The sequence below is a fragment of the Hippichthys cyanospilos genome, chromosome 7 (assembly GCF_059441005.1).
Source record: "Hippichthys cyanospilos isolate Australia breed blue-spotted pipefish chromosome 7, RoL_Hcya_1.0, whole genome shotgun sequence".
NCBI classification, from domain to species: domain Eukaryota; kingdom Metazoa; phylum Chordata; class Actinopteri; order Syngnathiformes; family Syngnathidae; genus Hippichthys; species Hippichthys cyanospilos.
The window spans coordinates 17350711-17366416 of record NC_142375.1 but is presented as its reverse complement, the minus strand read 5'-3'; the positions used below and the strand labels follow the sequence as shown (position 1 = coordinate 17366416).

Here is a 15706-nt window from a genome sequence, read left to right as displayed (position 1 = left end):
ATAATTCACGGGTTCTGCCTGTGTCTCAAATGCCTAAAAAAACAAAACAAAACATGTACAACACTTCTGTGCTTGACTACAGGAATTTGACATGTCACAAATAGTGCTTCAAACACTGCGTTTCTAGAAGAATAGCCAAAAATAGTCACTCTACTTGTTGGGTAACTACTGAATTGTGAAAACTATGTAGTTCCACTAAAGTAGTTTAACCCAGCGTTCCTTTACAAAATTTGTTGAGCAAACAAAGCCAATATCTTCAACCATTACAGTACTACTGCCAAAATCTTGACTCCTGAAAAGCCTCAAGAGTATAAACAAAAAATAAAAAATCTGTTCTTTAAACTTGAATTTGTGCCTCGTCGGAAGAGGACTAGGAATAACTTTATTGCTTGAATGTAATGTTTACCGTTTATACTCTCGTTCCTAAACATTTCACATGGGGTGAATGCTGTCAAAAACAACCTCACAACACTGAATGTATTTGTTCTTTGATGTGTATTCGCTTCACGGCATGCGGCATGGCACCCAGTCAGTCACCCCTCCTTGTGACTTAGTTTTACGAGGAAAGCCGGTGTCATGGATTTTTGTTCTTATGTATGCATCTTGACATTTTTATTCCAACAGGATGATTGTATGAGCAGAGTTGTATATTTAACACAATTAAAAAAATATTTGGGAGCATTTAAACTGTCTATGGAGGGATTTTGTGGCTGTTTTTTATGTCGCATCCAGGTCGAGGAGTAAAAAACGGAAACTCCCTTACTGTGCCACAAGGTACATTATTGTTGGAAAATTAAGTATTAAGCCAACACTAATGCTGTAGCTTCTGTTCCTCACCCTTTATGTTGTCCCAGCAATCTTTGGGCAGTAGGTGGGGGACACCATTGTCTGGTTGCCAGCCAATAGCAGAGCACACAGCGACGAACAACCACTCACGCACATAATTACACCAAAGGACAATTTAGAGTGCCCAATTCACCTGCTATGCATGTTTTTTGGAATGTGGGCGGAAGCCGAAGTGCCCGGAGAGAATCCCTTTGGGCTCGGGCACAACATGCAAACGCCACACAGAAAAGTTGGAGCTATTTGGTATTCACCAGCATGCACACATACAGTCATCAAAGATAATACAATGGAAAGGAAGTTACTTTTCAAAGGCGGAGCGTAGGGATAAAATAAAACAGTAATAGCAGTGCCATCTATTGGACAAAGTTGAAAACTACGTCATTACAACAGGAGCGAGCAACATTTAACATTCAGCTCTGGACACTGAAACAAAATGATCACAAAGTGCAAGCGAGAGATGTCAAACAAGAGAGTAATTTACTTTGGGCTCAGGTGAATTCTTGGTACTTTGTTTTAGGCCCCAGCTGGAGGCTAAATTTGGTAAGTGCTGTCACCCCATACCTGCTTACTGTACCACTTAGCACTGCTTTTACGAAAACCTAAAATCACGGACTTTCATGACCAATATAAAATGTGTGTTCATCCATTAATGTAAATAATCCGCAAAAATGAAGAAAATAACTACAAATAGGTGAAAGTGCAGAAGCTGAACCAGAGGTATGCGTATTTCCACTGTACTAGATGGATGACTACAATTTACTGCGCATGCGCTTCTCCCACTTGTCGCTCTCCTGTCAACTATGACCAAGATAGCAGTTTCCTAACTTTTCCCATCGTGATGTCACGTCTGCAAGCTCTCTTTTCAGAGCATGAGAACTTCAGCCTGTGTTTCACTTTTATGAAGGTCTCTATCTCCCAGCATCTTCAACATGATTCTCCAGCATTTTTTATTCACAATAATCTTTCTGTGTGCTGTCGACCTCACCGGAGCTGAGGCCGATCTCGGCTGCCTCTCTCGGTGCGACCCCAGCACCTGTCCGAGCCCCATTTGTGGTATCGGCCACGTCCCGGAAGGATGCAATTGCTGCACCGTGTGCACGCCAGGGGATGTCGAGGGTGACCCCTGCAGCCTCTTTCCGCCCGTACCTTGCAAGCACGGCATGGTGTGCGTGCGGCGAGGCTTTAAGGGCGTCTGCCGCTGTCAGCTGCGACATTTGGTGTGTGGGAGCGACGGGAAAACGTATGGAAATGTTTGCAAGATGAAAGCAGCCAACCGTAAGAGAAAGGGAGAACCGGCAGTTCGACAAGTGCACGAAGGACCGTGTGCTCTCTCTAATGCAGGTATTAGCGAGCCGTTCGAGTATTTATTTTGTCCGTACACGGAATTGTCCATGTAATAGTTAACTAAAAATACTGTTACCACCAGTACAGTAGCCTACAGTGTAAGTGGGATTTCTACGGTCGAGTAATAGTACGGTACGTGGCCCTGAAGTGCAAATCACAAAAACAATTAGCTAAACAACAACAACAACAAAATAATTGCAAGCAAAAAAACACACGATAAAAGATGAAACACAACTGCAAATCAGAAATTGCAAACCAAAAAAGCAAACACACAAATGAAAATAATGGCAAAAAGAACGCACACACTCACTACAAATGACGAAAAGCAAACAAAAGAAAATTATCTGCATACAAAAACCCCCCACAAAAGATGAAACAAAACAGATCAGGGATTTGTAAACAAAATAGAGCCATACAAATAAAACTAAAGGCAAAAAAACCCCACAAGACATTACAGAAGATGAAAAAAAATGAAAGAAAATTATCTTCAACCAAAAAAATCAATGACAAAAGATGAAACATGACTGAAAGAATTGCAAACAAAAATGGTTATTGATTGTTACCTGAGCCTTGACCACATGTCATTTTCAGTCGACAGCTTAAAAAAAAAAACAGTTTTCATTGTAGGCTACATGATAGTTAAATCGTTTATAGACAAATTATTAACCTTTCTCCTTTCAGAAGGTATGGCCTGATCATAAATTCAGTTATTCAGTGTGTATTATTTAAAACAATTCTTTAATTATATTACATCAATAAATTTAAACATTGCTATTATAAATCAATTTGGAATGAATTGTGGATATAATTTGTACTGACAGTGTGTTTCTGCTTGTTAATACTGACATTTTGACTGATGTATATGTCAGTATAGGTAACAGAAGTCCTCGCTACAAGTTCAACTTCATCGCTGATGTGGTGGAGCAAATAGCACCAGCCGTGGTCCATATTGAATTGTTTTTAAGGTGTGTACATTTATCCGGTACATTGTGAGTATGGATGGGAATTTTCTTCCAACAATCACATTGATAACCAATAAGCATTTAGGAATACAAATATAATACTTTTTAACGGTTAAAAAAAAGATTTTATTTATTTACAAAAAAAAAAAGCTCAGCGATTAAGTATACAGAAATAAAATCCAGATTGCATAGAGTTTCCTTCATTATCTCTTTCCTCTTTATTTTTGTCCTAGACACCCCCTGTTTGGCCACCGCATGCATCTCTCCAGTGGCTCTGGTTTCATTGTGACACCCTCCGGCTTGATCATAACCAACGCTCACGTGATAACTACCAGCGCCGTGGTGATGGGACGGCTCCAGTTGCATGTTCAGCTCCATGACGGTGACGTTTATGAGGCTGTGGTCAGAGAAGTAGACAGGAAGGCTGACATTGCCGCGATCAAGGTCAACCCTCAGGTAACATAAAACATACCGTATTAATTCAAGTCATTATTCTAAGGCGCACTTGCTAAGAATTTTTTGAAAGCTTCTATGTCTTATTAGTGCCACATATAACATAGAAAAGAGGTGTCCATACCACGACTCGGCGGCCATTTGTGGCCCGCTGTCCACATTTAGGGACTAAAATTACACAAGGCTCAAAATAAGCGTAGACCACTGTTTGCTGTGTAAATTGTGAGCTTTGAGCATATGTCAACACATGGACTCCGTTCTAATTAGCTTGACACATCTAAAGCTGCTGACATAAGGACGAGACGTATGGTGCAATCAAATGAAGTCACATGTTTCAAACTCATACAGGAAAAAGGGCCATTGTTACATTCAACATTAATGCAAGAATTTTCGTCATGTAACTTCAACTATGTTTTTTTTTTTAAATGAATGGATAAATGATACTCATAATAATTGCCAGCGCTCCTCTTACTATTGAGGCCATCGAGCACTGTTGTAATGTGGCTATGCAGAATACATACGCAAACTGTTATTTTGAAAACACATTTGCATTGTTTTAGTTCATGTTTATTTTTTTAACAAAAAATATGTCCGATCCCTGGGAAGTTAAAAAAAAAGACATAATGTCACACTTTGTGTATTTTTCTGTATATAAAAGAAACGTTTTTGTTTTATCTAGTATTCTTGCTGCCCAGTATTAAATAGTCCACAGACTGGTACCAGTCTTTGGTCTGCTAGTCGAGTCAGTTTCTGAAAGTTGTTTGCAGGACTTTCAGAAAGCTAACAGTACTACGTTCATAAACAACAGGACTGTGACACCGATGTGTGTATTCTCACACTTATACCTCACATACGTCATTTTTGCAAGCTTAATCCCACCAGATAGTTCTCTTTGCCATTATTCATGTGTCAGTCTTCCTCTTTGCCTTTCACTGTTTGCTCAAAGTGCATCTTTATGTGTGAACAGAAGAAGCTCCCTGTGCTGCCTCTGGGCCATTCAGCTGACCTAAGACCAGGTGAGTTTGTGGTGGCCATTGGCAGCCCCTTTGCCCTGCAGAACACAGTCACCACCGGCATCGTCAGCACAGCGCAGAGGGATGGCAAGGAACTGGGCATCCATGACTCTGACATCGACTACATCCAGACTGACGCCATCATCAACGTTAGTCGAAGAAATTTGACAATGTGATTGTTTGCACACTCGCCTAAATAATGACTGTGGTTGTTTATGTTTTTTTTTTTTTTAATCAACTTATATGACAAGTATGGCAATTCTGGAGGTCCCCTTGTTAACTTGGTGAGTACCCATCATATGGATCACTTCAGAAACATTGAATTTGACTTTAAATGTTCATGATTTTTCATCCATCCAGCCATTTCTTGTAAAACCCGTGCTAAGAGGGTTGTGGGTGTGCTGGAGCCTATCCCAGTGAGGCCCCAATTAAGGTCGCATGCTAAAAGGCTTGCATTTTTGTGTGTGTGTTTTTGTCTTGTTAAAGAAACCAATTATAGAAGTATTTAAGCTCATTTTTATGTATTTTATCCTAAATAGCATATGCTAATATGTTAAATAGCACTATAAAAAATGGATTCCTGCAAACAAGGGGTGGCAAGGTGGAAAACTGGTTAGCGCGCCTGCATCAGTGGCGGAGGCTGCCGTGCAGCTCAGCCGCCTAGCATGAGGCCAATGCTAATTAAGAATAGCTAAATGCCACACATATCACATATATTATATCTATTTCCCAATGCAGGTACAGAGTTTGGTGCTAATTGCGAAGCTACTTAAGCTAAAGTGAACTTATTGATTTTGGTAAAATTTCAAAGTTCATTGAGAGATTCATTCAAATATTAAAACAGACTGAAATATAAATCTATAATGATACATTTACAGCTGCTCATTTCTGATTTTAATTGATAAATGTGTCAATATTTGTTTATATTAATGAAATAATCAAATTAAAAAATATATTCTATCCAAACGTTCATACTTTATTATACAAAAACTCATTTTAATTTATATAGCACTTTAAAAAACTGCTGCAAACAGAGTGTTGTACATGTGAAAAAAACTGAACTAATAAAAACAGGACATATTTCAAATTAACACTTCAAAAATTTCACAAACATTTTATGATTCAGTTGCTGGTTTGCTCTCCAGCTAACCTGTGATTTGATCATGAAACGTACTACCAAAAATGGTGGAATTATTATGCAATATGTAACAATGTCAATAGTTAAAAAAGTAAAGTGGTTTTAAATCATTGTAATGCTTGGAGCAAAGCGATTTGTGCAGTGGCTGCCGCAAAACAGCCAGTATTTTGGTGTTGTGTAGAAAAGGAGATTCCTGTTTCTCAAAATACAAAAAATATATACGGTATATTTTTCTGACTCAAAAAGCTTGTGGTAACCAAATCCAGCAGATGGTGATGTTTTCCTTTCGTTTCACCAAGTCTGATACAGAACAGAATTAAAACGTCTCATAATCTCCAGCACAATCCTTAGTGGGGCTGTCACCATACGTAACAATAATTTAACAGCAAAATTGTGATTTTTTAATGCATAACAACTGTAACTGTTTACAACCTGTTCGTGAAAAATACCACATTAATTAAATACAGACATAAGAGCTTCGGTTGTCAAAACGTTATTGTTAGCTGGGATTAGCTCTAATTTATAAGTTTGTTATTGCAAAAATTGTGTGAGGTTATTCATTGTAATGTTGAAACGAGATGCCATGATCGCTTGGAAGAATGTAGTCTTTGGATTGGTTGAAATGCATAACGGAAAAATAATTAAAGTATTTAATACGTTATTTTTGTTATTGTCAAAATATCACATTCATCGCTGCAAATATTTCTGAAGATAAATATGCCTTTCTGGTTCTATGATGGATTTAAACTGTACCTTCTTTTAATTCGATTTTCAGACAATCAAAAGGCACGGAAAACATCGGCAAATTTAAATATATATCTATATATTTCCTTTTACTACTATTTACTCTTTTTTGCAATAATAATAAAAAGCCTGTCATGATGGTCATTATTTTAAACTTAATTTTGACATGCTCATATTTGTTACAGGATGGCGAAGTGATAGGCATCAACACTTTGAAAGTGACAGCGGGCATCTCCTTTGCTATACCCTCGGACCGAATCAGACGTTTTCTTGCGGAGTCGCGGGTTAAAAATTCCGACGAATTGCAGTCAAATTCTGAAGAGAGCCAAGGTAAGACGTACTTTATTTATTTAGAATTGAATCAGTTCCAAATAAAGGGGTCAGTAGTGACAGTACAGCGCCATCTCCTATGTGACAGATACCACTACATCTCCAGATGGGTTGACAGAAATAACAGAATCAGGAGCAGGTGAGCTCTGTAAGCTTCGAAATTGTACTCCGTCTATAAGCAAATCCTAATTTCAGTCATTTGTTCGCAGGTGTTCTTGGAGGAAAGAGACGTTTACTGGGCATTAGCGTGCTTCCGGTTACTTAAGTTTGAAGAAACTGATATGCGATATGCAATATTGGACTAAATGCATTTTTTTCTTTTTTTTGGTATTACGTATTCATTTCCACGACAATAGAACAGGATAATATACAGCATGTATTTTCTATTAAGGCTGTTGTAGCTTCTACCCTATGTTTGCTCGCTTCAGTCTTGCGCCGAAATATCACAAGTTGGAATTTTCTGCACTCAGCGGATGTGTTCACACACACATGCAGATACCTAAGCAAGGAAAACACTGGATGCACTGGGATGTGCTTGTCCGTATTAATAAATGAACGGTGTGGATTTATGTTGTAACTGTGTGTATTGTAAATTATACAGGAATTAGGGTTTTTTAAAAAATAAAAAACTCGCCGGGCCGCTTTGGCCTAGAATAAACCGGCTGTTCAGGAGTTCTCCTGAATTTCCCCACTGTCACCTTGCCTTTAGTAGAGTCCCACGCTTGACAAATTGCTTCCACATCGCCCAGTAGGAGTTCCCTTGTTATACGTCTCCCTCAAATGTGTGGGTGCTTTGAAGCCCTCTGTGTGCGCTTGTGTTTGTGGGAAGGCAAAAGACATGTATAATCATAGTGCAGGGCCAGCGTAAGCACAGGAGACACACATTTGTCTTTCAAGACTAGAACCACAATGATTCTTTTTTTTTTTTTTCCCCTTATAACTTCCTTAACCAGCCACAGTCTACACAATGGTACAGTATGCAACCAAATGTTTTATTAGAAATAAAAGCAGGCTTATAAATATTGTTTGTTTTGGTTACCAGCGCTGGCAAAGAGGTGTATTGTTGTGGTTGTGTTTTTCTTTTCACTCTTGTAGATTGTGTGAAGGCTGAAGTATGTAATTCCTATTCTTTAATCCTATTCTTATATTATTACTTTTCTCATGCATTTTCTTCCACGTTTTTCATCCAATTCACATCATTAAAATTTCAGCATTTTCAAATTAGTGATCCCATTCGAGCTACCGCTTTTTTTCTTTCCCTCCTTTTGCCTCCCGCAAAAAACATTCATTTCCAATAGGAGAATGAAACACACTAATTTAATTCCCGTTAGATGTTCCAAATGCAGTGTTCTCCTTCATTAGGAATGGCATTCTCTTATTGACTTTCCTACCCCCCCCCCAAAAAAAAATAATATAAAAACATATTGAAATTTTACTCTATATAGGGAAGTTGATCTGTCAGCGCTGATCTATGAGCGCATTGCCATCTAGAGGCCACAATGAGTACTGTAATAACTTCGTTCTAATAGGAACCCACTGCTCAGTACAATTCATCATTCCCAAAGTAGCCAACAGATGGCATATTGGACCTGCAAACCGCTTTCTGACGTGGCTATAACTCCGGAAGTCAAATTATCTAGTTTTTGTTCCTTTTTTTTGGCCGCATAAGTATGTTTCCAGGAAAGTTTCACATTCACAATCATCATCTCTTTTTCAAGCTATCAAATCTTTGCAGAAAATTATCATAAAAGGCATTGCAAGTTACTGCTGGATGCCTGTTCCTAAAATATCTAATCAGATGGGACATTATGATTTTCTAGGAATATAGTATGAGTGGTCTTTTAAAAATGTAAGCATTGGGAGAGATATAGAGAAATAAACTTGTGAGAAACTCTCAACACAATCAGTGTCTTTATGCAAAAAAAAAGTGTGCTGTTAAAAGTTAATTAAAAATTGTATGTATGCAAACTGTATTGCCCCCTCCTGCTTTTTCTTTGTAAATTTAGATTAGTGTTGCATATTTGGATGAAAAAAGGCTTACATTGCATTGGAAAGGAGTCACTGAATCACAATTTTAATCACAAGTTGCTTCATGTTCCAATCAAGTTGCTCTTAATTTGAAAAGAAATAGTGGATCAGTATGCACTCTTCCTGAAAATCTTACAACCCCTGAAATGCCTTCACGAACTCCCAGGGGGACTTGTATATTTGAGAGCCACTTCAAGCTAGTTCAGTTTGAACAAAAAAGGTCAAAAGATGTCACATTTGACACAATGGTAGAAAATATTCCCCCACCCCTTATTCCAGAAACTTGCATTTTAGTCTAATTGAATAATGTACCTTTTTCAAAGGTGTGAATGTGATTGGCGATAATTCCAGGGTGCATCCCATCCACTGCTCTAATAAGGATATGCTGTTATTATTTGTTATTATTAAAAGAGGACAGAAAAACATCCATGTATAGCAGAGTGTGATAATTCTTTTTTTTGATCACCAAGAGTATCTTAATCGATGCTAGTAAATACCTCTATACTCCTATAGAAGACATATGGGACTCAGCAGTAACCTTCAGCAAGGAAACACATTATTCAGGGGGACAATTATGGGATGGAACATGTCGGAGAAAAAGTCTACAGACTGAGCCGTCTGTAATGACAATGACAAAATTAAGGCAGAGCTGCAGCAAACCAGTAGGGCCTAACTACTTCCATCTGCCTCTATTGTGTGTGTCACACACACACACACACACACACACACGCACACACATGCAGGCGCTATTGCCTATGGTGCACAACGTAACACAGGCAAAGCCAGCATCTCTTGAAAATGTGGTTCCATGACTGCTCAATTAGTCTTGGAAAAGAGTTAAGTGAGCCCATATGTCGAGTGCTCTCTAATCTACAATTTCTCCCCACTTTTGGAAGCTTCATAATTATGTTCAGTTCACATTCAGTACCGGCCTTACCCATGATTAGTTTTATAAAATTTACATGAGTCCATTTTGACAATTATTATTTTATAAAATTTACATAAGTCCGTTTTGACAATTATTATGCAGATTTGTTAACTGCTTGAAACGGCGAAAGTCGTTATAGTATTAAAAATATTGGGATGAAAAAACAAATGGATTTTAGAGGTGATTGATCATCAACTAATCAATCATTCCATTCACCGATAATGACATAAAATCAATTGTTTGAAAAAAACATTTAAAATTGGTTAAATCCTAATGATTTCAGATGGTCAGCTGTAAATGTTCTCTAATTCTTTTCATCTTGAAAGCAGGAATGAGGCAAACAAACAAAAAATATAGCTAGGTATAGATATAGTTTTGGTTTCTTTGTTGCCTCATCCTTGTGTTTGTAGAGCTAGTTGAAGCTGCCACCGTACTTTTCCATCATGTTACAGACCAAAGCATTAAAGGGAGTATGTGTAATTTTTTTGTATGCACTTGCGGGAGCTTTAGGGGCATTACGGTAAATGCAGCAAACTCACTCCTCCTCCTGCTGTCTGTCGCTATATCAGACATGGCGACCTCCAGAAGAGTGCCACTCCACATGTAATATCATTTCATGATAACTAGACCTACAATTATATTAAAAATATAGTGTTGGTCGTTAAGAACACAGTTATTTGCAAGTTTTTAAAAGTTATAATCATTTAATTTATTCATTTTTATTGAAAAACGGTCTAGATCTTACAGTGTCTCTTTAAAGGGACACTTTAAAGGGAGGTGTAAGATTTAGATCATTTTGCATTAAAAAGGAATACAGTACATTAAACTTGGAAATGAATGTGTTCTTAATGACCAACAGTGTGTTTTAAATATAATCATAGGTCTAGCTATCATTAAATTATATTACATGGAGGGGTGACACTTCTCCGGAGGTGGCCATGTTTGTTACACCTACTGACAATGGTAAATGAAGCAGCTACAGCACCTCCTGCTGTTTGTAATGAAAAACGGCCTAAATTCTACACACTATTCCTTTAAGTGAATCAGAATTATATGGCTCCATTTTTCATTGGACTGAATGACAAAATAGGTTAATTTCTTCCTAAAATGATTGTTAATGGTACCCTGAAAGGATTTCTGGAATGGCTATTATTTTGAGTCTCTTTATGAGCCTCTGGGCTGAAGCCCTGGATTGGTCATCAGCATATCACATTGCGCAGAAAGTGAAGAAAAACAGCCACTCGCACAATTTAAAATCCCAAAGAAATGTGAGTCAGACATGCAGTCCAACTTTGCTGCCTTGTAAACAGAATGTTAAAATCATAGTTACCTGCTCCAAATTCTCCATGTGCACTGAAAACTACTGTCATATGCTTGATGTCAAAGTATGACTTTGCTTTGAGCTAAACCATCTTTTCGCAGCGAGACGAGCCAATACTTTGGTTTCGAACAAATTCCTCAAAGTTGGATGGCCTCAAAATGACACATGCGCACACACGCAGAGTAGAACGAAGCCAGAAATTCTTTTGTCACAGCTCCGAGATGACTAAATCCTGCGAGGCCTTCTTCTATTTCACAACTCCTTCTTTCTGGTAGACTGCTGACTCATGCTAACTGCACGTCTATCTCTCGCCTTCACGATCGCCACTCTTGTGTCTCGCTTTGAAAACCCGATCGATTCTCTCCGAAACTACTACCCTTTTAAGCATTTTTAACGATCTGAAATATTTCCGTGACGTTACTTGACATCTGTGTGGGCTGTGTGCATGCATTTGCATAAGCAATATTGTTGTGAGTGTTAGTTAAGTTCATTAGATGTGTGTGTGGGTGTTGCAATGTATCGCTAACAAGGGTTCATCTCTGCCGCCTGCTGCATGTGGAGTGAGCTGAAGTGTTTGAAGAAACACAATAATAGTGTTTTGGCCTCATCTTTTTTTTTTGGCTGACTTTTTATGCACAGACCAAAAACGTTTTACATGAGTTTTTTTGCTATAGTAGTACTACTTCTTGGTAGACTCCCAAGGCATGTTTACCAGAAGGCTCAGGACAAGAAACAGATGCAGAGATGACTGGAAAAAATATTTGGCAGACGGACCCATCCAAAAAAAAAGTGTTATCGCAACCGAAGGGGGAGGGCTGCGAAACTGCTATGACAATAGGGGCTTCAAATAATTTGATAAGTCCACAGCTTTCTAGGGGGAATTTTATTTTCATATCAGTGGACTGTGAAAGTGTCTCAGATGTTTGGAATGTGTTGTTCCGTTCGATTTGCATTTGTCTTTGCATGAAATTTGACGAATGCATGATGAGTAAATGAGCACATTTCCATTAACTTTACTTCCTACCTAAGTCATGTGATTGGTGACAAATCGAATTAAACTTTGTTTAAAGCCATTTAATGCCATGTTAGTCCTTCAGAACCTCACTTCACTTTTTTCTTCTTTCATTCTATCTTATACAGTTATGCTCATAAGTTTACATATGCCTTGGGCAGTACTTCTCAAATAGTGGGGCCGGCCCCCGTGGGGGGGTCACGGGGTGATGCCAAGATGACCCCGGGGAAAAGGCTTTGTTGTTTTCATGTGGTGTAATTGCAATAAAATAAGATTTTTTTTTTTTCAGGCACCTTAATGGACTTGTTTATTTATTTTTTTCAGTTTTAGACTAAGCTCTAACCCGTATAAATGCTGTAAAAAATTGGCTGAATTTTATATAGGATCGTGCTTTAGGTATACTTATACAATTTTTTATACATAATCCTCTTATTTACAGTCAGCGCTTCGAGTTGGGGGCACGAAAAGTTTTCTTTCCGGGGGGGCTTGGCAAAATATAATTGAGAAGCACAGGCCTAGGGATATGTAAACATATTTCCTCACTGCAAATAAATCACAGTAGATAAATTATTGAAAAAAAAAAAAAGCTGACCACATCTGCATACACCGCCACTTCTTAGCAGACTTGAAATTGTGCTCATAAGTTTAAAATAGGGTTAATCTTATGTTTACATGAGTGTACATACTGTGGGGCATTGGTTTTCAATATTTTTTCAATGATGTATCCCCTGTGAAATATTTTTTCAGCCAAATACCCCTAAACCAGTGCAAAGCATTTTTGAGTGCTGCACCAACTATTTCTGATTTAATGAACTTTGGAAATACTTTTGCCGTGGTATCCTTGGATATATTTTACTAAAAAAAAAAAAAAAAAATCCAATTAATTTGTGCCTTTGTGCCGTATTTGTTCCAATCCTTTGGTTTTTACATCAATGGTATTGAAAGAAGACACTAGGGAGCTTAAATTCCACCTTGATGGCGGCCACATGTCAAAGTTCAATATGACACGAGTCGACCACCTGGTTAACACGAGATGAGGATTGCCCCATCCCTTGGCTAAAATACTCTGAAAATAATGTGGAAGAAAATCCAGAAATTTCAAAAATAGTGCACATGGGGTTAACTCTTTCACTGCCAAGCATTCTCATGCCAACCAATTTTGAGCTTTTTCACACATCTTTCAAGGCCAACAGAATAATTTGTGTAATATCTATGTAAACAAGGGTGGTATGATACAAAAGATTGATTTCCATTCCTTAATTTGAGTGACAAGTATGTAACGTATGATTAGTATGTATAGCTTTCTTCCCCACCTTGAGCAACACTGCCATCCAATGGTCACAGTTCACCACTACAGTGCTCATTTGGCTTAATATTTAAATAAGCACGAGTCAAGGGTGTCCACTACCCTTTCTTAAAAAAAGTATTTCACAAGCATTTTCGTTATTTGCACATAACGTCAGTATTTTAAAAGACAAGAATTCTCGTCCATGGCACTTAAAGAGTCGATTTGAAAAGAAAAGTGTATTTGCCTGTTATGGCATATTAAATATACTGATACCTGCAGAAGCCATGATAATCACACATACCTCCTAAAGCAATTTCATGTACCTCCATTTGAGAACCGCTGTCCTAACGAAGTGTTAACTGTACTGCCCTATTCCACTTTCTTTTTTATATTTTAATTTTCACTAGTGTTGTGATCCATATTAAACTTCACCAAATAAAGGCATTACAACAAGCTGTATTGCCTGCTTGAAAAAAATGGTCCGTGAATGGCCCGTAGGCCGCACTTTGCTCACCCCTGCCCACCCATAGATACTGCAAATATCTGTACAGCTAGGCAATATATGAATCCAACTGTCAATACCAGCAGCAAACATAGAGCATTGTGCATGTTATTTTCATCTTAAATTAGCATCACGCAGCCAGACTCCTCCACAACCAGCACGTGACTGGGAGGGATGTAGCGAGGGAGAGCGAGGCAGTGCGGGCGAGCTAGAGTGACAGCGAGCGTGGCTGAAAACGAGCGCGTCTGTGTATGTCTGCACATGTGAGTGTCTGTGCGAGTTGGGGTTCATGCGCAGAGCGCCCGCTCAGCTGAGACCTGCTTACACACGCCCAACGCTCATCTAAGGCTATTAGTGTCGATCAGCCCCCTCCGTGAAAAAAAAATCTTTACAATGTCTCGCCTTGCTCTGGTTCGTCCTTGAACCAGTGGCGCCGCCAGGATTTTTTATTTTGGGGTGGCTGTGGGTGCATTTAAAATCTTGGGGTGGCTCACCAAAAACTAAAAGCCACCATTTCAAAATACCATGATACTGTTATAGTAAATTGACCAGAAGAAACCTATCATAGACTTGTGGAAATGCCTACTGACGTTCTTTGGTTTATTGTGTTATGTTTGATGCTCCATCAATTCTAATGTTGGCTGAACAATAACAGTACGGTTTACATTTTGAGTTGTCGAATAAGGCATAAGATTCTTACCTTGATACATCCCTATAGTATAGAAAACCCCTTCAATTATAACCCCTGGTGATGATTATTGAACTTATATTCACAATGACACGTTTAAAACGAACAAAAAAGATAAACACACTTGAAAAGCTTTTAAAAAAATCAAATACATTGCTGTGCCCCACTGGTCTGTTCCATGATAAACAGTAGACCAAGCTAGCATACTAAGTTTTTTGAGCTAGATTATTCTATCCCCCAAAAATATATTAAATACAAAAAAACTTAAAAAAAAATCATTTCCTTTACATTAGGCATTGACGTGATCAATTAAGTAAAAAATACTTTAATGCTTGAGTACCTATTGTATCAATTATATACTTAAGCATGATGAAATGTTTTTCTCTGCTTTTGCCTGGCACTGAAATTCACTACAACAAAAACAAGCCTGGAGCAAAAGTCTAGCTTGGTTTATGCGTTTTGCAGCACTTTATACTCGGTCCGGCTTTCCTCCGCAGTCAGCTGATATTTTCCCATTCTTTAGGTGGCAGTAAATGGAGTCTACAGCATACAAACACGACTCTATAGCAGAGGTAGACAATCCTAGTACATTCAAAAGATCTAAATTCTTCCAAGTGTTTTTTACCTGACACCTCATCTCCCCCCAACTCGGTGATTATCAGGAATTGTTTACTGTATTTAGGTCATGGTAGTCCTTTTTAGTTGAATCATAAAGGTGTTTGTATCAGTGAATTTCTATCAGCAATAGTTTGTCCGCCATGTTTTCCGCTCGTAAAGGAATTCCTTTGTGGAAAATCTGTCGTTGCCAAAAAATGTAGTTTTGACACGGGGAGCTTATGGATGCATCAGGCTTAAACCAAGCTCAACACTTGAAGACAGGATAAAAGTAATAAAAATAAAAGATGGATGAGGCAAAGTGAAAGACATTATGCAAGAAATTGATGTAAGTATGAAAATGAATGGTTATAGTAGATGTGGCGATTTCTGTTTTTTTCTTTTTTTCAATGTTTTTTCCTATGTTTATGTCAGAAACATAAATTTGCTTTTGTGAAAAGTCCCCTGTTGTGAAAAACGTCTGGCTGCAAACATGTTTTTGATGTAGAGTAGTT

At 38.2% G+C, this 15706-nt stretch overlaps 1 protein-coding gene across 1 annotated transcript; it reads left to right on the top strand.

The window, feature by feature from the left end:
- The first annotated feature begins 1775 nt into the window (after positions 1 to 1775).
- htra3a (HtrA serine peptidase 3a) lies at positions 1776 to 8210 on the top strand. The gene is made up of 8 exons (XM_088419207.1): positions 1776 to 2187; positions 3065 to 3155; positions 3386 to 3608; positions 4573 to 4767; positions 4870 to 4902; positions 6686 to 6830; positions 6919 to 6969; positions 7040 to 8210. The coding sequence occupies exons 1-8, from the start codon at positions 1776 to 1778 to the stop codon at positions 7093 to 7095; spliced, it is 1206 nt and encodes a 401-aa protein (XP_088275333.1). The 3' UTR covers positions 7096 to 8210.
- The last annotated feature ends 7496 nt before the right edge of the window (positions 8211 to 15706 follow it).

Coding starts and splice junctions, on each gene's coding strand:
- htra3a (XM_088419207.1), top strand. CDS start 1,776: ATGATTCTCCAGCATTTTTTATTCACAATAATCTTTCTGTGTGCTGTC. Junction 3,156..3,385: donor CATATTGAATTGTTTTTAAG/GTGTGTACATTT, acceptor TTTTTGTCCTAG/ACACCCCCTGTTTGGCCACC. Junction 4,768..4,869: donor AGACTGACGCCATCATCAAC/GTTAGTCGAAGA, acceptor TTATATGACAAG/TATGGCAATTCTGGAGGTCC.